The following is a 20,230-nucleotide window of genomic DNA, read 5'->3' on the forward strand; positions in this document are numbered from 1 at the left end:
CTCGCAGATGTCCTGGCACCCCCTGTACCGCAGCTCCAAGTTCCGGCACGTCTACGGCAAGGCCGCCAGCAAGGACAAATGCTACGACTGCGTGCCCATCACCCTCAGCGTCCACGACAACCACTTCTGCGCCGTCAACCCCCACTTCATCGCGGTGGTGACCGAGTGCGCTGGAGGTGGGGCCTTCCTCGTGATCCCCGTTCATCAGGTGAGTGTGGCGCACGGGGTCTGGCTGCCTTGAGCAGACCGCGGTGTTGAGGGGAGCTGGGCTTTGCATACATGTGTAGATCCCAAAGAGGGTATTTGGCTAATGCCCTCACCTGAATTGCAAAATGCATGGAACGGACCTCAGGTTCCCGGCACGTGCTTCTTACCCACATATCTTACATAGCTGCTTACGGGTTTTGAACAACTACTTTCACTTTGTATCTGAACTTCCCTCGTATAATTGGTAGGAATTGTGTTGTTCCGATGTTTGACTCCTGGGAGAAATTACAAATCAAAAAGCAATTATTAGATGCAGAGGGCAAAAACCGAAAAGGTGCTTTAGTTGCATGGCTCCAGCTGTCACCAAAGGCAAATACTGTGTGTTTTGTTCTGACTACCTTCTGCTTGGTGAAAGAACAGAAGAGACGCAGTTGTCAGACAATGAAGCTCTTAAGCTGCAAGCACTGATGATGGAAAAACTTCCCCTTTCAGAAATAAATACCGTGCTTGTGGGTTATGATAACTTAGGGATCTTGGGAAAGGGAGAAGCTGGTTCTCTGATATTTATTGCTTCTGAAAGTTTAAGAAGCGTGCACTAAAGTAGATTAGCTTCAGTATAAGATTATGAGCTCCCTGGAATCAGGGCAGAACAGATGAAAGGCAAAAGTTCAGTCTTTAATTAAAAGTTAATTGATGGTGTTATTGTAATGCTTCTTTTTCAGTATATATTTGCTAAGGATGAAAGCGAACTGGCTATGCTTGAAGAACCTAGTACAGTTCCCAGCCCTTCTAGACTTTTGTTTATTCAGCTCATTCACTACTGGTGCTGTTCAGAGACGTTCTCTCTGAAATTAACCACTACCCTGTTTTGCTTGACTGAGTCACTTCTGCCCCCTCGACCGCGATCTGCTGAGGCTGAAGAACTTGTCTTTATCATAGAGCTGCATCTATGTGCAGGCAGCTGGTGACTGTGGGACGTAGGGTGGGACCCAGCTCTCAAAGTGTTAGCAAAGTGAACTGAGGATGCTTGCACTGCTTGCTCTTAGTTCTTCTGTCTTCTCACCTCTTCTCAGCTCAGCTCTTCTTTAGTAACTATTTTTCCATTATTAACACCTGCTTAAGTACTCCCCCCAGATCCGGAATGCTGCTTGCAGAAGTCAAAGGCATATTACAACTAAAAAAGGTACAGAAAAGAATAAGTAAAATACATACATGAAAATGTGAAATTGCTTTCATGTGAGTAGAGTCTTTGGAGGTCAGGTCTCATCAGGCTGGGAAAAAAAGACAAATGAGGGCGCTGGTGTGCAGCCCAGTCTGGAGATATGTGACTGAGATACCATTGCGTTCCTGTAATTAGCAGCTGATCCGTGGTAGTTTCTGACTGGATTTCCAGGGAACAGCCACATCCCAAATATGCTGCAGTATGGAGGAAAAGCCTGAGAGCCAGGGATTTAACATTCAGCTGAAGCAAGCCAGGGTTTTAACCCTTACAAATGGTTGCACCTTTGCGGGGCATCCCACACACATCGAACGTGAGTGCTGCTATTCACGCTGATTCCAGCCCTCGCCAGCCACTGCAAGCCGAGGGCCCGCTTGTGGCAGAAAACACGTATTCCACATAAGCACCAGTCACTTGCTTCCTCTGGAGCAAGGGAATAAGCTGGTGGTCAGGACAGGGAGGTCCGTATTATAATGCATGCTCCAGGAGTGATGAACAACTGCTTGGACAGACTGTTCTCGCTGCTTTGATGTCTTTCCGTGTCCATTTTGTACGTGCTTGCGGAGGGGCTGCCCGCCTCCAGATGTGCTCGAGTGCAGGCTGAACTTTGCTCTGTTTAACACTGCCTCCCTGCTTGTTTGTCGTGTTCCTCTCCTGCTGAGTCATGGAAATCGAGCGCTCTTGTTCCTCCTTGAAGAGATGTGGTTTCTTGCCTTCTGCACCATTCTTCCTCTCTTTCTGAGAGCTGCAGGATGGGGTTGGGGTGGGGATCAGCAGGGCTCCGCACAAGGAAAAGGTGTCTCTGTTGTAGATACTTTCTTTTCAGCAGGCCTAAATGTGCACACGTTTGCATTCAGACCGAAGTGCAATTAGCCGAGAACTGCTTGGTAAATGGTCTCCTGCTGCAGGAAAAGTCAGTTATGTCCTCCGGAAGAATGTGCCATTGAAGGGGACTGGGTGGAACGGCAGTGTTTCTGACCAGGACAGGCTGCGGGCGCAGCAGCTGTCTGGTGCCCAGAACAGACTGAACACATTTATAAATCTTCTGAGTCCTAAGACGCACAGGCTAAGTGAGCCTAACTGGGGGAGGAGCTACTTTCCCACATCGTGGCCTTCTGGGTGTAGATTAGCGACTGATAGGCATGCTTGGGGATGTGCATGCAGCACATGCCAAGCAAGGAAAGATCTTGACTCAGAGGAGAATTCTGTGGCCTTCCTCTGAAAGAAGATGGCCTTCTGTTTTCCTTCTCCCGTGAGCAGACTTGTTTGGTACTGCTTTGAAGAGTAAGACAAAGGGACAGCAAAACGAGAGGAAAGTCCTGAAAGATGGGGAGATATATGTGACCGAATCCCTGCTCCCTTCTCTCAGAGGGTAATGACTGTAAAACAAAACCTACGATGACCCCTCGGGCTCTACCTAACTGAGCTGATTTGTGAATGCTGGGTACGGAGCCAGACTCTTCTCAGTGGTGCCCGGTGACAATGGGCACAAACTGAAACACAGGTAATTCTGACTGAGCCTAAGCAAACACTTTTTCACTGCAAAGGTGGTTGAACCCTGGAACAGGTTGCCTAGAAATGATGTGGAGTCTCCATCCTTAGAGATGTTCAAAACCCGACTGGGCACAGCCCTAGGCAGCCTGCTGTCAGGGACCCTGTTTGAGAAGAGGAGTTGGACCAGGTGATCTCCAGAGGTGCCTGCCAGTCGCAGCTACTATATGATTCTGTGACAAGGGCTGTTAGCGCCCTTTGGAGAACATCTGAGAACTGAGGATGACTTATCGCATGATAATCTACCCCATATAGATAATCTTTCCCATATATTCTGGAAAACTTTAGCAGCTGTCCCAATTGGAGTGGTTTTCATGAAAAACTCCGTTTTTGGCTACCATATCTTCTACTTTTCAAAAATGCTCTGAGCTTAGAAAACAAGCGATTGAAAAATTAAACTTGTTCTCCAGCTCTGCAGATAACCCTGAAATGTCAGGTACCCCTGCCTGAAGAATAGCACATCTGCTTGGTAAAATAGTTTTGGCGTTATGGAATGATATTTCCCCCAGCACATGGAGAGCTTGGTTTCTACGTGCAGATATGCATCTGAGACCAACAGTATCTGTCATACATGTTTGTGAGCAGTTTTTTCCTGTGGGCTCTGCTGTGTCCCAAGGCCGCTGGGTTACACTGCATCAGGTGGAAGTGGCAGGTGGGACTGCAACTCTCCTTTTCTTGGGGTTGGCGGAGCCTGCTGTGGCTGTAGGGGTAGGAGAGGATGGGGCAGGCAGACAGGGCTCAGCAGGGTGGGAGGGTGCAGCAGAGCAGCCTGAGAGTCCGTTGGATGGATGGGGCAGGGAGGAGATCCAGCGCCAGGTCTGCGAGGTGACATTGTTCCCATGGGGATCAAGGGATCCAGCAGAGGTAGCTGCCTAGCCCATTGACTTGCCAGGTTGAAACTAAGCCCTGAAGCAAGAACTTGCCAGCAAAAGGACACAGCGGGTAGGGGAACCTTGATTATCAAAGCTCTTTTATCTTTCTTCTGTCTTCTCCAGTCACTTTGTATTGTCCCTGTTATAAAGGTGATTTTTTTTAGACTGTAGTCTGAAAAAACACAGTCTTTTACATTTCAAAGCCCTCTGGCTCTCCAGTTAAAAAGCACGTTAGTCCTGGTCTGTGCAGCAAACTTTCCAGTAGAGCCAGAATTGTTATACATCGTGTTCTGTTCAACACTCAAAACCTTCCAGTTGGCAGGAGTTCAAGGCTGGGAATGAAATCCTAGCCTCGTTCAGGTTCGGCTCAACACTGATTTCCCTCCCTTTGTAAGGCCTATCTCTAGAGAGGTATGGGGAGTACAGTCGCAGAAGTCCCTGCTTTCCTGAAGAGGCTGTAAGTTGTGTTTATTTTGGTTTGTGGTTCTTCTAGGTAGGATAAAAGTAGAGAGGCCACCCTGACCAGCTTGCCTAGTCCTGGGGTGACTGACCTTTGCTCCTGGACACGAGTCTGGGGAGAGAAGGTGTTTCTTGGCGCCCCCAACGACCTCCTCCTGCTCCTGCTAGGAAGAAGCAAGTGCTTTTCCAAAGTTAACCAGATCCTCAGCACTCTTTCTAAAATGTAATCCATCTACGGACTTTACTCTATAACAAAGACTTAATGGGAGCTGGGCTGTTTGCAGTCGAGTTTATCCTGATTCAACACAGCCCCCAAGTGGTGCAAGGTTCTCACTACTCCATAATGCACTTTAAGGATGATTTTTTTATCCATTGATGTGCTGCCCAAATCTAGCATTTTTTTTGAGGGTCCTGAATGCGGATGGAATCTGGTGAGTAACAGGATTTGAAAAGCATCAAGCATGAAACAGTTAGGTTGCTGAGAGAAAAACTGGGTTTGTAATTTGTGTTTCAAAATGTCATTCTGCTTAAAAATAAAATAAATGCTAGTTGAGGAGGTTCAAAAAGGCCAAGTGAAAAACAATTTTTTGTCGTGCTCTTAAGAAATGTGTTATCAAGAAGGAAATAAGAGATTTTCATTTTTTTCCCCCACAAAATCTTTAAAAAATGTGGAGGATTCAAGACTTTCCTAAGTATTTCCCTTCTAAGTTTCCATTTGGTATCTGAACGAAATAATATCTTCTTCCCTCAGCAGTCTGCACTGCTGCATCTATACAGATTTCTTAATAGCTGTGTGTGTTTAGAAGGGCCTGAGCAGCACCTTTCTTATCAGTGATATCATCAAGACTCGCCTTTCAGGGACAGCGAAACCGATGTTCAACAGACAGGGATCACCCGGGGCGTTTGGGACATACAAAGCAGAAAGAGGTTTCCCTCTGGAGCCAGAGCCAGCTCAGGTGTGACTTGAAAATGTCCCGTAATTTCACGCTTCACCTTGGGTTTGATGATATTTGTCTTTTCCAGACGGGCAAGCTCGACCCACATTATCCCAGAATATGTGGGCACAAAGGGAATGTTCTGGACATCAAGTGGAACCCGTTCAATGACTTCGTAATAGCTTCATGTTCAGAAGATGCCACTGTAAGCTTTGCAGTTTATATTCTTTGTTATTACCTGGATAATGTGCTTTTGGGGGAAAGAAATAAGAGAGAAACCTAAAGGCCCAAGCAAGAAACTTGGAAACGCGCACAGACTTAAAAGAAAGTCAGTTTCTGTCTTTCTCTTGAAGTGACAACCCTTTCAGATGATGCCATAATGAATACTAAAATCAGTGGGAGGAGGAAGATCTGTTTTTGTTGGGGCTTCAGTCTTTTTGGGTGTATTTTCATGAGAAAGATGGCATGTGAATCTATAATGGAGAAACAGAGGAGTTCTGAGCTCTTCTACCATGTAGTGTGGGCAGGATGACTTCTGCTTTATTTCAGATTTCCTATTCCTGTTCAAATTTTGTGAGGAAACAAGGTGAAAAAGCGGAGGTGACGTGGTTTGGTGTCTGTAAAATCTGTGGCTTAGTTCATCCCCTTCAGGATAGCTTTTTTGTGATTTGCTGAACTGCAAGTGTGATTTTGTGAGCTGCTGGTCCAGAGGCAAGGGTTTGATTGCTGAGCTAAAAGAAGGTGGTGGAACTGCTGCCTAGAGATGGAGGGTATAGAGGAGTCTTCAGGCCCGTGTAAATTCTGATATTTTTTCAATAAAGAACGTTTGTCCTCTACCAAAAGGATGACTTGTTATTAGTAAGTCCCAAGTAAGTTCCTTTCTCAGGGATCTCACAGAGACCCATCTTATGCCATTCAGATTAAAATCTGGGACATCCCCAAGCACTTGCTAACAAAAAACATCACCAGTCCGAAGAAGGAACTTCTTGGGCACGTGCGAAGAGTAGGCCTCATTGAGTGGCATCCCACTGCCAGTAATATCCTCTTCAGCTCCGGCTATGACTACAAGGTAGGTCTCTTCTTTGTGGAGCCCTCCCCTCTGGGCTTGGCTCTGTGTGCAGGTGAGTGGGGAGTCACAGCGTCTGTCCGAAGGAAGATGGTGTCCTATGTTCCTTGTAGTCTTCTACTTCCCTTTTGTAAGAAGGTCCCCTCAGATGAGTCCCTGTACTCCTGTACCAGATGGGTATAGTTCCTGTGCCAGATGTTCTCCTGCAGCAGACAAAGGATGAAGGCAGTGTGGGAACTCTCATAAAGTTTTCTGCTCTTCACTTGACTGCAGACAGTTCCCAGGAGGGAGGGATCGATTCGTCTCTGAGTAGTTGCAACCTGCTCTCTGTGCTGTGCCACGCTGGGAGATGTCATTCCCAGGAGACCCTGTTGCACTCATTACATGGGACAAAGCGTGCTGAGAAGTTTGTGGTTTGATTAAACAAATCTTTCCAGATGGTAAGATAGTGAGAAAATTCTGTCCAGGACAAGGCATAGGCTGTTCTGTTTGGCAAGGTGTTTTGAATTTTTTTTTTTTTTAATTTCAAGCTGTAAGAGAATTCTAAAAAGTACAGAAGCCTGGAATTTCTCAGGGAGAAATTCCCTAAGTGATCTCGGTGGCGAAGGGACATTGTGACAAGTTCCCGAAAGGCTTGCTAATTTTCCAGTCTTCTGATGAACTTCAGTCTAGCCTGCTCTTCTTTAATGGGGCAATATCCAAGGCCATGCACTTTCCTGTGGCTTTGTTCTTGTGTTCATGTAAATATCTGCACTGATACTGGCCATTTTTCTATATAAAATCTGGTCGCAAAGGACATGAGATTATTAGACCTGCTGGGCAGATGCCATGTCCCTAATATATTGCTGTAAGGTACCAGGAATGATTGAAAATGCTGGAGAACAACCATTCATACATGACCCGTACATGTAGAAAAGAGGGTACATGAAATCCCTACTTGTTCAGTTAGCAAAGGGCTGATTGTTTGTTCCTTTGCCCCAGATAATGATCTGGAACCTCGACACCAAGGAGGCTGTCCTCTCGAACCCGGTGAAGATCCTCGACGCTCACAAAGATGTGATCCTCTCCATGTCGTTCAACACAGACGGCAGTCTCCTTGCCACGGCCTGCCGGGACAGAAATATACGTCTGATAGACCCTCGTGCAGGAGTAATCCTACAAGTAGGTTGGATTCAGAGGTTTGTGGTCCAACTTATCTCACTTGGGGTGTGTTTCCTCTTCTGCGTAGGCTCACTGCCATTAATAAAGACACATCTGTGACTAGCATTGCTCAAGGCACCAGATGGTGGTATTGCCTTCCACTTCATAAGACACTTGCTGCCACTGTTGAAAACAGGGTTTCTGCCTCCTGCTACCAAACCCTTTGCTCTCTGAAACCCTTCTTGAAGTGCACTGTTTTAATAGCTCTCTGCTGCAGTGCTCCAGATACTTCTGTGGGATGCCTTGGGATGGCTGGGTAGAGATCAGGTGGACAGGTGGATGCAAGTGTGTGTTTGTCCTGCTGCCAGGGTTTTTGGTATTTTCTGTACTTTGTGTCTGCTGGTAAGCTGCACATGATTACTTTTGTAGGTATTTGCACAGATCTGTGTACTGAGAGAGTCCTAACTGGGATTGCCCTTTTGTAAATCACTAGTTAGAGAGAATGACTGGGTTTTTTGGAAAGTCTCTGAAGAGTTTAAGCCACCTTTCTCAGATCCTCGTGAAATCTTGCTCACTAGTTGAACTAGGCTGAGCAGACCATCTGGATGTGACCAAAGTTTAGAGCTCTCACGTAACATGAGATGTACCTTTACAAAGATGGCCCAGTGTGCCTTAGCCGTCCCCGATAAGCTTCATGAATGGTGGAAAGTGGTTTCTTGCCATGGTATGATTTCTCATGCAATTTTTTACTGCAGGAAGGGAACATACTTTCTTGTATTCAGGTGATGTGCCTTGTCTCTCTATAGGAAGCCAGCTACAAGTCTCACAGAGTCAATAAAGTCTTGTTTCTTGGAAACATGAAAAAGCTGCTCTCTACTGGAACATCTCGGTGGAATAATAGGCAGATTGCATTATGGGATCAAGTGAGTTGGACGAGCAATCCTAACTTAACCAGTTTCAGTTTTCTCTCTTTTGCTGTCACTTTAACTTTTCTACCTGCCAAATACCCAAGAATTGGTCTATAAAAGCAATTCAGAAGGGGCCTGTTGAACACTTAAGGGGGATAGATTTTACTGCTACGATGCTCAAAACTTTAAGCCTAGAAATCCACTGCAGCAAAGAGAATGCTGTGCTAACTACAGGAAGAAATGATTCAAAGGACTTTTGGGTGATCAGTGTAGTTCTCAGTTAAAAGCAGGCATTTGTCATTGGCACTGGGAAAGAAGTGAGCTCTGGAGACAGCCTACTCAGGTGACGACCTGAAGGGAGGAGGAGATCTGTTTATTTCTGATGATTCTTTACACTAGAATAGTGGGTAGCTCTTAACAGCCACCTGCAGGACATGATCTCTTATCATGATGGCTGCTAAACCAATGAGACCCTGCTGTCCTCTACTAGCTGTGAAGTTTCATAGGCGGTGAAAGTCTTTCCCTGTGTCACTATCTCACTTTGTCCCTTTGTGTCAGCTGCGCTGCAGCACAGTCTTCTGTCTCTTTGCTGCACAGGTGTCCTTTGTACTAGACAAAGCTGGTAGACCAGGTCTCTGATTTGCTCTTGGGCTGTGCTTGGACATACCATGTCTGCGGAGGTGAGAGGCAGTGGCACTGTGCTGCTGTCTGAAGGCTTTCTCTAAAGCTGAGCAGCGCTCTGGCACAAGGATCTCGCATCAGGGTCTCGCTACCTTCAGAGCTGCCAAGGGAGCTCGCCTCTCTTAGTTAGTTAATTAGTTTGAAAGCGTAGTGGGAAGGCCGGTGAGCCTCCTTAGAGACAGGCACTGGCGCGGTACTTGCCCAGCAGGCACCTGCCTGAGGACCACATCTGCCCATGTCATTGTCACATCTAAACAGAAGCTCTGGCTATCTGCAGTCTGTGGCTGGGCAGTTCTGCAGAACAAAGTATGTGTTAAGCCTGCACTCGACGCATATTTATGTGACATTGGCCAGACTTGTCTTTGAGTTGCTGTGCTCTGCCCTGTTGGTCTTCCCTGCATTGCTCCCTTCAGCAGTGCAGGGCTAGCTTTGCACAAGACTTGCCAGCCTTGAGTATGCAGCAGGGACACCATCTTCTTACCAGCTCTACCCACATAAGGTCTGTGGTGGCTTTTCCCCTTGCAATGGGTGTCTTCCCATTACATAGTGTGGAGGCCTCTCAGCTAGTGGAGACCACTGTTGCTCTTAGGGTGGATGGTGTGCTATTGTGGAGGTATTAGAGATGATGGGGGAATTTGACATTCAGCGTGCAACGCACACATATCCTGAAGGCCTCTCCATGTGAGAGTGCTGGCCCGTATGGCCTTCGTGTAGAAGCCACCTTTCTCATTGCATCTACCCCTGAAATGTCACCAGGTGCCTGAGATTTTGAGGCAGAAACTGACGTCCTCTGTCAAGAGTCAGGGGAGCAGCAGGGAGCCAGGGACAGAGCAACCTATCTCCCACCTCCAGAGGCGTGCAGAAGTCTGCATGGCACTCTGCTCAGGACAACTGTCTATGGCTTGGGGTCATCACATCTGCTCCTCCGATGGGCGTTCATGTCATATGCCTGATTTGAGGTCACGGGCACGCAATTCCAGCGGTTTGTTTTTCCTGTGTCCTGCCCAGAATGACCTTTCTGTGCCTTTAATGGAGGAGGATCTGGATGGCTCCTCGGGGATCCTGTTTCCTTTCTACGACTCAGACACACACATGCTTTACGTTGTGGGAAAGGTAAGTACAGGCCAGTGAATGCTGGCCTGTCCGATTCTTCTCTCAGCCTCCATTGCGTCACCCAGCTCACTCAGGGTGAAGTCAAAGGTGCTCCTGAGGCAATTTAACCTAAGGTGAAGGGTGGATGGGATGGGGCCTGAGGGTCCTACAGAATCAGGCCACATATTCTACTGCAGGCATGCCATGTTTACCACGGGGGGGTACACCGTAGAGCCCCAACTTCCCCGCATAGGAGTTTGGAGGTAAATATTTTGGCAGGAAGCACTCCCGTTTATGACCTTGCATAGCTTTTGGGGCCAGGGACTCTTCTCAGACCCTCGTGCCGAGCAGCAGAGCCTAGCTTATGATGTGCGTTCTTTTTGCGCTTAGGGTGATGGAAATATACGGTACTATGAGATAAGCCCTGAGAAACCATACCTGAACTACCTGATGGAATATCGTTCTCCTTTACCACAGAAGGGAATTGGTGAGTGGCAGCGTGTACGTTTAGTGTCACGGCGGGGTGGTGGCTTCTTTATCTTAGTGGCTGTCTGAGTCCAGAACTATTTGAAATACTGTGTGCTCTGTATAAAAGACAGTGGGTCCGATTGCCATGTCCATTCAGTTTTATGTGTGCACCACTGTTGGCTTGGCCCAGCTCACCTATATATCCCAGGTGGTACGACAGGGTCACAGCCTGGCTAGGTCTCTTCCGGTTGGCCGAGCATGGGCTGGCAGCTTAACTCTTGCATCTCCTGTCAAGGTGGTCAAGGTGGCCAAGGTGGAGGGGAGCCTTGTCTGGATTTAGAGGTGCAGAGTGTTCCCTGTAATGTAGTGTAGGGAATCTGTCCCCACATTTACAGCACTGAACTCCGTTGATAATGTTGATACTGTTCCCACTCTGGCATTTCTCAGTGCGTGATGAGTGCCCCATATCTTTATGCCTCTGCTCTTATCTTTTGCCTAACTTTTCCCACATGGGCATTTCCCAGTTAGAGATGGACCTGCTGTGATTAGGTCACCTGTCCTCCTTTGGAGACCATTGCTCATTAACCTGCCTGCATTCTACCCCAACCTATTAAAACTACAGAATTGGCTTTCAGCCTTCAGACCCTTTTGGTGGTTCTTCCTTGAACCTTCTCCTGTTTATCCTGTAAGTGAAATTTCTCTGTAGACTGATGTATTTTTAGGATAATTTGCTACCCGTCCATACTAGCTGTAGACATTCACATTCTTCCAGGATATTGACAGATTGCTAAGCATACAGATGTTTAGCAGCCACTGTCCTGGATTTTTTGCTTGCAGGACCTCTCCAGAAAATTGTTATTGGAAGGAAGTAAATCATTTACAGCTGAACTGGAAGATCTCTCCTTTAGTCAGGTTTTTTAATCCATCCAATATACAGTGCCGTGATTTTGTGTTCTCATAGTTTTTTTTTTTTTTTAATTATTCCATTAAATGGAATTGTACAAGTGCTTTTAAAAGGCCTGAGTGTATCAAATCTACTGATGCAATTTGCTGAGCTGATCAAAAATATTGCTAAATTTCCTGCAGAATATCTTCTTTCCCAATACTGCCAAGAAAAAAAAAGTACAAGGTAGAGGAATGGACTTTAGAGTCACATTTGGCTGAACGCATTGACATAAGGAGCAAGTCTTTCATGTAGAATCTACTGTTTAATGAAATTGTTTGGTATTAGTACTAAGCGGAGCTTCTGCAGGACTCAGTGAAGCAAGTTTTGTAAGGAGAGGCAGTATCTTTTATTAAGGCAGTTGACATGCTTTGAGGATTTTGAGTGCACCAGCTCGTAGGAGAGAAAGCTACTGAGGGTACTGACTACTTAGACACCATGTCTGGCTCGGCTTGTTCCTGAATCACCACAAATGGCTGTTGTCTGAAAGAGCAGATTTTCACACTCTCATACTGAATCCTGCTTTGAGCCGCTGTTGGGGATAGGATGATGAACTGGACGAACCTTTGCTCTGGCCAGTACAGCTATTCTGGTGTTGTCTAGGTATCTGGAAATCCCTTCCCACTGATCCTGATGATTAAATCCTGTGGCATCACCTACCTGTTCTGCTCAGTACTGGTCACTCTATTTGCAGGTTATGAAAATAAATAAGGATCCTGAGGCTTAACATGGGAAACACAGACACTGTGCATAACCATGTGGTCTGACAGAAATAAATGATTGACTCTCAGCTGTTGATTTGTTCTGCTGAGCCAGTTTGGGGTAGAGATTTTAGACCATCCTGCCATGGAGCTGACACTGTGACTCCTCCTGTTGTTTGGTGGCACTTTTTTCCCTTGTGGATGACATTAACTTTCCTAGGAAGATTTGTGCCCCATTTTTCTTGTGCTCTCCCGTCAGGAATAATGCCAAAGAGAGGCCTTGAAGTTTCTGCCTGTGAGATTTTCCGTTTCTACAAGCTGATCCCAACTAAAAGTCTGGTTCAGCCCATCTCCATGATTGTGCCTCGACGGGTGAGTTACCCTCACGTCACACCTGTTTCTGGGACAGATATTGCTGAACAAGAGGGCAGTGTCTTCTCTCTGTGACTCCTGGGGGTCAGGAGAGCAGGTAGAACGAGGGACTTTCTCTTTCCTGGGCTGAGGGACAGAGCTGGGCAGCTTGTGGAGCAACTTGTGGAGCAGCCCTGCCAGTGAGTCCTGGCTGTGTAACTCAGAAGTTATGGCTCTACCGTGGCCAGTTCTCCTATGTAAGACATGCTTATCAGACTGCTCTGCCTGCATGTGACTGGTGATCTCTCTGACTGCTAGGTCGACAACTGGCTGGCTGTAAACCTCCTCGGTCAGTGGTATCTGTTTGTCGCAATGACAAAAAGGAGATAGGAGTTTGGGGGCAATGTTAAGTGACACATGAATTGCTCCTTGAGGAAGGAAGAAAAATTTCCCTGGGGAAGAAGGAACGGCGTGCGTCCCCCTCTGTACCCAGTGGGCCCAGGAGACATCTGCCCAACAGGCAGTTGTTCTGCAGTGTGTAAAACATGATCCACTGCATTGTGAGTGCTGTAGAAGGAAGTCTCAGCAGGCTCTGAGCTGGTGTGGCCGGAGAGCCAGGGTTGGATAGCCTGGTGTCTTGCTAAGCAAGACAGGTCTGTATGTTGTGTCTGTGAGCTCTGCGTAGATTTGGCCACAGCTAATCACAGTCACAATAGCTTCCGACTCCAGCAGTCCCTATGTCCCAGGTCGTGAATATGTAGCCAGCCAAGGTAGCCACCACATGGCTGTATGAACAGATGTACATCAGAAATGTCAGCAGTGCGCCCTGCTCTTCCAGAAGTGTTGGAAGGTGTGAGTACCCTAAGCAGAACCAAGGCTTGTTGCAACCACCAGTCGTGCAGGTTCCTCCAAAGTTATCTCCTTGGCCAGTTTCCCTCAAGCCACCTTATGATTTTGTGCTTCCAAGCAATGATTTGAGTGAGGAGGAGGAAGGCTCAGGGCGGGTGAGAAGAGTCTGTATCCATGCTGATGAGTGCTCGTGACACCCTCCCTGCCCAGAAGTAGGAACGAGTGACCTTCTCTGCCTTGTGCAGGTATGGTCCCTTTAGGCACAGTGCCAAACCTCGCTGTACCCAGGGGCTGAAGTAATGACTCTGGACTTCCTGTTTGCTTGCAGTCGGAGTCATACCAGGAAGACATCTACCCCTTGACTACTGGAGCGCAGCCAGCGCTGACAGCACAAGAGTGGCTGAACGGAGTTAACAAAGGTCAGCACATGGAGAGCAGCCCAGCCCTTCAGCTCCCCGGGGCTTGGGTAAGCTGCCACTGGCTCTCTGGCCTGTTAACTGCCAGAGAGGTAGGAAGTGAGGAAAATGACACACATAAAAATTATAGCTATAAAGCAAAATAATTGGGTGGCTAAAACAGTCCCCACTGTGAACTCTGGAAACCTCTCCCGTCAAGTGCTTTCATATTTATCCCTGCAGATTGTTTGAATGCGTTGCTTACTGCTGATTTCTGAGTGTGGTCTGTGAGTGCTAACCAGCCACCTGCCTCCCGTTGTAGGGCCTCTGCTGGTATCCTTGAGACCAGGCTCTGGAGCTGTGAATTCCTTACCGCAGTTTCTTGAGCCGGAGCCACTCCAGAAAACTACAGCCCTAAGCCAAAACTGCGATTGGGCAGGAAGGATGCCACTGGAGGAGAAGCAGAAGCGGAGCGAGATTCGAGACAGCAGGAACCAGCTAAAAGAGGAAGAGATATTGCTGAAAAAAGAGCAAATGCGCTTGTCCAATGGCTTTGACATATTTGAGTGTCCACCACCAAAAACCGAAAATGAGGTGTGAAAATGTCTGGGGTGAAGGGCTGGAGCTGTGGGAGGATATCCAGAGGCAGCTGGCCAAAAGATGCCATTCGTAAAGTGTCAGGATCTGGGAAGGGTTTGTGTTGCAGAGCCTGGGCAGTTGCAGGGCTCAGAGCCCCCCAGCTCTGAGGCCTGCACTTCCAACACACATCTTCAGGTTCCCTCCATGAGTGAGCCCTACCTCTCAAAGGTGGAGCGATGTCATTATCTTCACCATCAGCAGAGGGCATGGAAGTGGAAAGACTTGCTGTGTCAGAGTCAGGCTGTGCCTTCTTACATGTGCCCCTGTGACAGTGTGAGCTCTTCATTCCTTGCAATTGTACAAATTCTTTATGCCCTTGCTACCACAAGGAAAACAGAAATATTCTGCTGTGGGAACCAGCAGCGTCCCATCTGAGGGGCTCTGGAAAAGGAGAGAGGACTCGATATTCCCACTTGTTAGGCGTTCTTGTGCCACAGACCTGCCTGATTGCTGGCTGGGGACAAGTTGGTTCTTGTGACCTCCAGTTTCTGGAGGAGATGAGAGTTTATGCAATGCAACCTTCTACGTGAACAGCACTCAAAGAGCCGGGTGAGGCAGGATGGACCCTCTGGAAGGGGCTGTGTGCACCCTGCTCCCTCAGCATATGGTGCTTCTGCATCTCCTTTTTCCCTCTTTCCAATCATCCAACACCTAAGCAAGGTGGAGTCCATGGAGGAGGCAGTCAGCTCTGAGAGCAATACTGCCTGCTGGGCTGGCTCTCTGGAGTGGCTGGTCTGAATTGCAAAACCGTATTGTGGGCTCCTGGAGTGGGAGAGGGGCTGGCCCTGCCCCTGCCTCACCAGCCCACCACTGGGGCACACCTTGGCAGTGCAGTGCCATCGAGGCCTGGCTGCTGATCAGCACCTGCTCCTGGGAATGGCTCCAGCAAAGGCCCGGGCAGGTCTGTCTTCCAGCAAAGGTTCGTGGTCTGTCTTCAGCCATGGCCAATCTGCCCTATACAATACGTGAAGTGTACAGTGGTAGATCTCTGTGGTAGTGTGCAAGCACCCAGTCGTTCGGAGATCAGGGATGTTTTTGAGTTACTGGCAGCTTGTTTGCGTTTAGGAGCCCTGAAAGGATTTACTTCCCATAGCCTTGCTCAGGCCTATTTTTCAGCTGTGCAAAACTTTGGCATGTACAACTTTCATGGGGCAAGAGTTTCCACTGCTGCATTTCTTATGATGTGAAGAAGGATCTTTTTCTGTGTGTTTCTAAGTCTGCCCCTGGAGGTTACAGGAGCAGGAATGGGGCCCTTGTGGAGCCCACACAGTGAAAGGCTGTACCAGTCCCAGCTGGAGAGGAGAAAGCATGATCAGAAGGAAAAAGGAGGCCCTAAGAGACAAAGAGACTTGCCCAAGGTCACAGTGGGGGATGTGGCAGACTAAGGAATTCAGGCTTTGGATTTTGTGTGTCCAGTCTCTGAGCCATCAGTGGCATGAAGACCCTTTTCCCTGTTCCTTTCTGCTGGGTTGAGGGATGTGGCTTTACCGAATGGTGTTGAGAAAGACCCCCATGTGCAGCCCAAGCTAGCGGTCAGTAGGAGCAGTGCTGGTGGCCAGCCTGTTAGAGGAAGATCCTCCTTTAGAGGCTGCTCCTTCCAGAAGTGATGTGACAGGACTGGTTGTGTTTGACAGGATAAGTCTGTGTTTTCTCAGTGCCAGGGAAATAAAGTGTGACTTTTGTTACAGCTCTTGCAGATGTTTTACCGACAACAGGAAGAAATCCGGAGACTACGTGAGCTGGTAAACCAGAGAGATGTCCAAATTAAACAGCTGGAGCTGGAGCTCAGAAACGTCTGCAAGGACGCACGCAGGTACTGAGGGCAGTGGCCTGCAGCCCTTGTACCGCTGGCAACTGCAGCTGACTCCAGTTCCTGCGGAGACTCTTTTTAGTTTTTTTGCTGCGGCAAGACTTATGTTTCAGGCAGCAGTGCTTTCCTGGCTCACGGTGGTCACATTTCCCCAATCATCAGCAGGCAGTTACTGACAGACTTGCTGCACTTCTTCAGGCTCCCTTTTGCTTGCCTGTCCACTCATGTCGGAAGCTCAAGTGTTAATGGTAGTGGAGACTTTGCAAAATCTTGCTTTTCTGGTCCTGAGGAAGCCACCAGATAAGCTCGAGGACCACAACCTGTTTTACTGCCCATCTGTGAGGATGGAGGAGTGGACGCAGCTTTTTTCCCCCATCCCTAGACCCAGGAACACAGCTCCCGTGGCCACTGTCTGCCTGCCCTGCAAGACGACCCTGCAGCTGAGCTTCGGCAGCAGCTCTGGCTCCAAAGCGGTCCTCACGCACCCTTCTTGCCTCATCACCCGACCTTGCACGTGTTTGGGCAAAGCCCTGACTGCCCCAGCCTAGTGCTGGGGGTCATTCTCCCCAGCACTTTTGGTGATAAAAGGAGAGTCGGTCTTTTTGGAGGCCCTGCTTTACTGGGCTGGTTCCCACTGGAGAAGCTGCAGGCGCAGCAGCGGTCTCCGGGTCCTCCAAGTCAGTGGCCTTGTTTCCCGACAGAGCTCTTCTCCTTCTGCCAAAGCCCAGCTGTGGTCACCCCTGGCGGTGGCCCTGCGGCGCTCGTCAGGCACATGGGGATAACAGCAAAAGCTGCACAGTCTTGGCCCAGGGAGCTGTAGGAGGGTTGCTGGGAAGGGTTAAAAGCAGCAGGAGGGATGTTGGATCCCCTGCCCGCTGCAGCCCTCAGCAACGGTGCTACCCACCGCAGGACCAGGGGACAGCCCCGAACAACCCTCCCTGGGTGTTGGGTTATGGCACGTCCTTGTGCCCACGGCTGCTCCTTCCTTCAGGCCCAGATATCGGCGTCTCTTCCCGCTGCCCTGTGGCCATGCTTGTCAGTGCCCGGCTTTCCAGCATGCTGCCTTGCCCGGGGGTAGGGACATGACACGAGGGGAGAGTGCTTGCAGCCCTAAATGCCGAGGTCACAGAGATGTCCTAACCCAGCAGAACAAGCAACCACTGTTTAACCTCTATCTATACAAATCTGTTGCGATGCATGTAGGTTTCTCTGAAGCCTGATGTTTTCCAAGAGGCTTAAAATAATCTGTGTAGACTGAAGCCCCTCCAAAGAGGGCTTCTTAGCAAGGGGACTAAGAGCTGTGCACTGCCTGTGCTCGTGCCAGATTCCTATCTGGTTACTGCTGAAAGCGGTAGCCAGCAGTGAGCTCATGAGCGCTAAACGCTCGTATATGAGAATCACAGAAAGACTTCAGCATGCCTTTTGCTCTACTGCAGAGACTTCACCCAGCTTTCAAAAATGTCTGTATCGTGCATTTCTACGTAGCAACAGCATATTTGGGTGCTAAAAGGTCACATTTTTGTTTCCTTCTAAACGAGTTCTCTGTGACACTACAGAGAGGGGATAGTCATTCAGGAAAAGCCATTTAGCACCAGTCACTTATTTAACGCTTCGCTTTTTTTGTAAAAAATAAGGGGATAGTAATATATTAATAGCAAAGTTGTTGTTGAAACAAACTTCAGCTCATTTCAAAATGGACTTTCCTGAACCGTGGGATCACTCTGCCATACAGAGTTACCTGCAAAAGCAGCTCTCCCCAGATACAAAGCTTTAAAGCAGTGCATGAATCTTACAAGGCCAGTAGTGGTCAGGCTTTCTCACCGATAGGAATAGATGAGTAAGAAAGAAATTGAGAAGCCTGTGATTTTTTTAGCTATGTCAAACAGGCCGTCAGCTTCAAACTTCAAAGCCATTATCACAGAGTGTAGCCACAGTGATGTGACAGAAACACTCTTTGGTTTTCAAGGGATCCTTATCAGATCATTTGACACAACCTCAGCAGTCCATGCGATATGGCAGTTTCCCTGACACCATATGTGTTTTCTGCACTGCCTTGTTTTTGCTTATTTTTCATACAGAATAAATTATTTAAATTATTTCCAAGATAAAGCAGTTTTTTTCCCAAGGGATTTTTATGTTCTCTTGCAAATTGTTTCTTTGTTCGTGCTCTGGATAGCGTAGAAACTGCTCAGCCACCGTGGCTCTCAGCTTAGAGTTTTGTTGATTTACAGAATAGAAGTTGCTTTCATTTAGGCTTTGCTGGCAACCTTTAAAGGGGCAAAGACTACTTAATCAGAACTTCAGTAGAACCTTTTCTTTTAGATGGCATGCCTGTATAAGAGTAGACTTTGAAACGTGTTTCAATTTGGAGCTGAAATGTAACCATAAATCTTTTAGAGAGAGGAAAAAAAGTGGAGAAAATGGATTTGTGTGTTAATGAACAGTGCCTAAATAGACTTACTTGATCACTTCAGCAATTTCTTAAAGTCCTTGTAAAAAAAAAAGTCTTTGTAAAAAAAAAAAAAAAAGTGAAAAAATGGGGATAAAAACCGAATTTGTGCAATGAAAACCAAATGTAACTGAATAATAAATATCTGTTTAGAGTTTTACTTTTTTGATAGATGCAGGAATGTTGTTTTTTAAAAACTGTAATTCTTTTTGAAGTAACTAAGAATTAAGCCAAATGAGAAGGTCAAGGAGCTGTGCAAGCTCAGGAAGAACTATCATCCCTTGTTTCCTTTCCTTTTGGGAAGCTATGGCCTTATGTTGGTCAGCACCAGGTCATACACAGCGTTATGCATGTGGGCCTCTCTTCTCTGAATCTTTTCTATCTGCCCCTGGTCCTAGAAGGAGGTGACCATTTCAAGCCTTTTGGCTGCTGCGTTACCTCTTTGCAGAGACCCTCCAGGCAGTGGGAGACAACGGGTGATCCCAGTTGAGGACCCAGTGGGGCTTCTTGATGCGTCCCAAGCGGTTGTGGACGAGTCAAGAGCAGCTATGGCTCCAGGTGTGAACAGGTTGGGATCATCTCATGTGCCCCCATGCCAGGGTTTGAGATGGCTTTCAGACATACCTGGCCGGCCCTGGAGCACATTTTCCCATGCAGTCCTGTCTTCTGGAGAGTGTTTTAGAACATGAATCTCTGTCGCTGTGCCAAGGAAGCTGGGGGTGATGTGCAGGCACAGGCACAGTGTTTGTTAAAAGAAGAACTCATTTGCTGGGAATTTTGCCCAGGCCAATGCTTATGTGGGAAATGGATTCTCTCAAGGAAGGTAACTGATCACTGCTTAGGCTAAGCAGGCGTCTCTGCTGAGAAGGATCTCTGACTCAGTGTCCTCCATGTCCTGAACCTGGTGCAAGGAGTAGGTTGCCTCTGCAAACAGAGCCAGATCCGTGGTTTCTTGCGTCAGGACTAGCTGCATGCTGATACACTGCCCTTGGCCAGCACAAAGCGGGGCCTGAGCACAGGTGTGAAGTTGGGAAGAGTCTGAAGAAGCAGACAGGAAAGTGGTGGTCATAGTCTGATGTGATGTGACACACCTGGCAAGTGACTGGATAATACACACACGGTGGGGTGTCTCTCCTGTCTGTATTGTACAAGGAGACATATACCCCTGGTTTCAGCTGTGCTTAGAGATACTGAGATGGGCAACGCCAGGAACAGTCTGTTCATCATGGCCTGTGGGTACCAGGGCCAGGAGGGAGAGAAAGAGCTCCCAGTCTGCACAGGGAGCAGTGAGAGGTGGGGGCGGAGGGGGCTGCTGCAATGTGTCCTCAGTGTCCCTGGCCTGGGAGCATCAGCTCTGGGAAAGCTCCCTGGGATACCTCCCCCGGGGAAGCCTTCTGCTGGTGGCTTCCTGCTCTCTGGGTCTTTAGATGGGCAGAAGGTCCAAGTCAAGCACTCATCTTTGCCCTCCTGTGGGAGGGAGGAGAGGTGCCTGCCA

The 20,230-nt window shown here is 48.0% G+C and overlaps 1 protein-coding gene across 9 annotated transcripts in view; it reads left to right on the plus strand.

The window, feature by feature from the left end:
- CORO2A (coronin 2A) overlaps positions 1–18,895 on the plus strand; it is a 57,358-nt gene extending 38,463 nt beyond the window's left edge. For 6 of the 9 annotated variants that reach the window (XM_068926793.1, XM_068926792.1, XM_068926790.1 and 3 more), the window contains exons 2-12: positions 8–208; positions 5,332–5,448; positions 6,163–6,312; positions 7,291–7,470; positions 8,256–8,372; positions 10,047–10,151; positions 10,521–10,617; positions 12,502–12,614; positions 13,771–13,861; positions 14,160–14,431; positions 16,165–18,895. In XM_068926793.1, the coding sequence (XP_068782894.1) occupies positions 8–208; positions 5,332–5,448; positions 6,163–6,312; positions 7,291–7,470; positions 8,256–8,372; positions 10,047–10,151; positions 10,521–10,617; positions 12,502–12,614; positions 13,771–13,861; positions 14,160–14,431; positions 16,165–16,296 (1,575 nt within the window). In that variant the 3' untranslated portion in view covers positions 16,297–18,895. Of the gene's footprint in view, positions 1–7; positions 209–5,331; positions 5,449–6,162; positions 6,313–7,290; positions 7,471–8,255; positions 8,373–10,046; positions 10,152–10,520; positions 10,618–12,501; positions 12,615–13,770; positions 13,909–14,159; positions 14,432–16,164 lie in introns of all 9 variants that reach the window. The other 3 variants (XR_011137656.1, XR_011137655.1, XR_011137654.1) reach the window with 1 other exon arrangement.
- Positions 18,896–20,230: the final 1,335 nt, after the last annotated feature.

The sequence above is a fragment of the Struthio camelus genome, chromosome Z, assembly GCF_040807025.1.
Source record: "Struthio camelus isolate bStrCam1 chromosome Z, bStrCam1.hap1, whole genome shotgun sequence".
NCBI classification, from domain to species: Eukaryota; Metazoa; Chordata; class Aves; order Struthioniformes; family Struthionidae; genus Struthio; species Struthio camelus.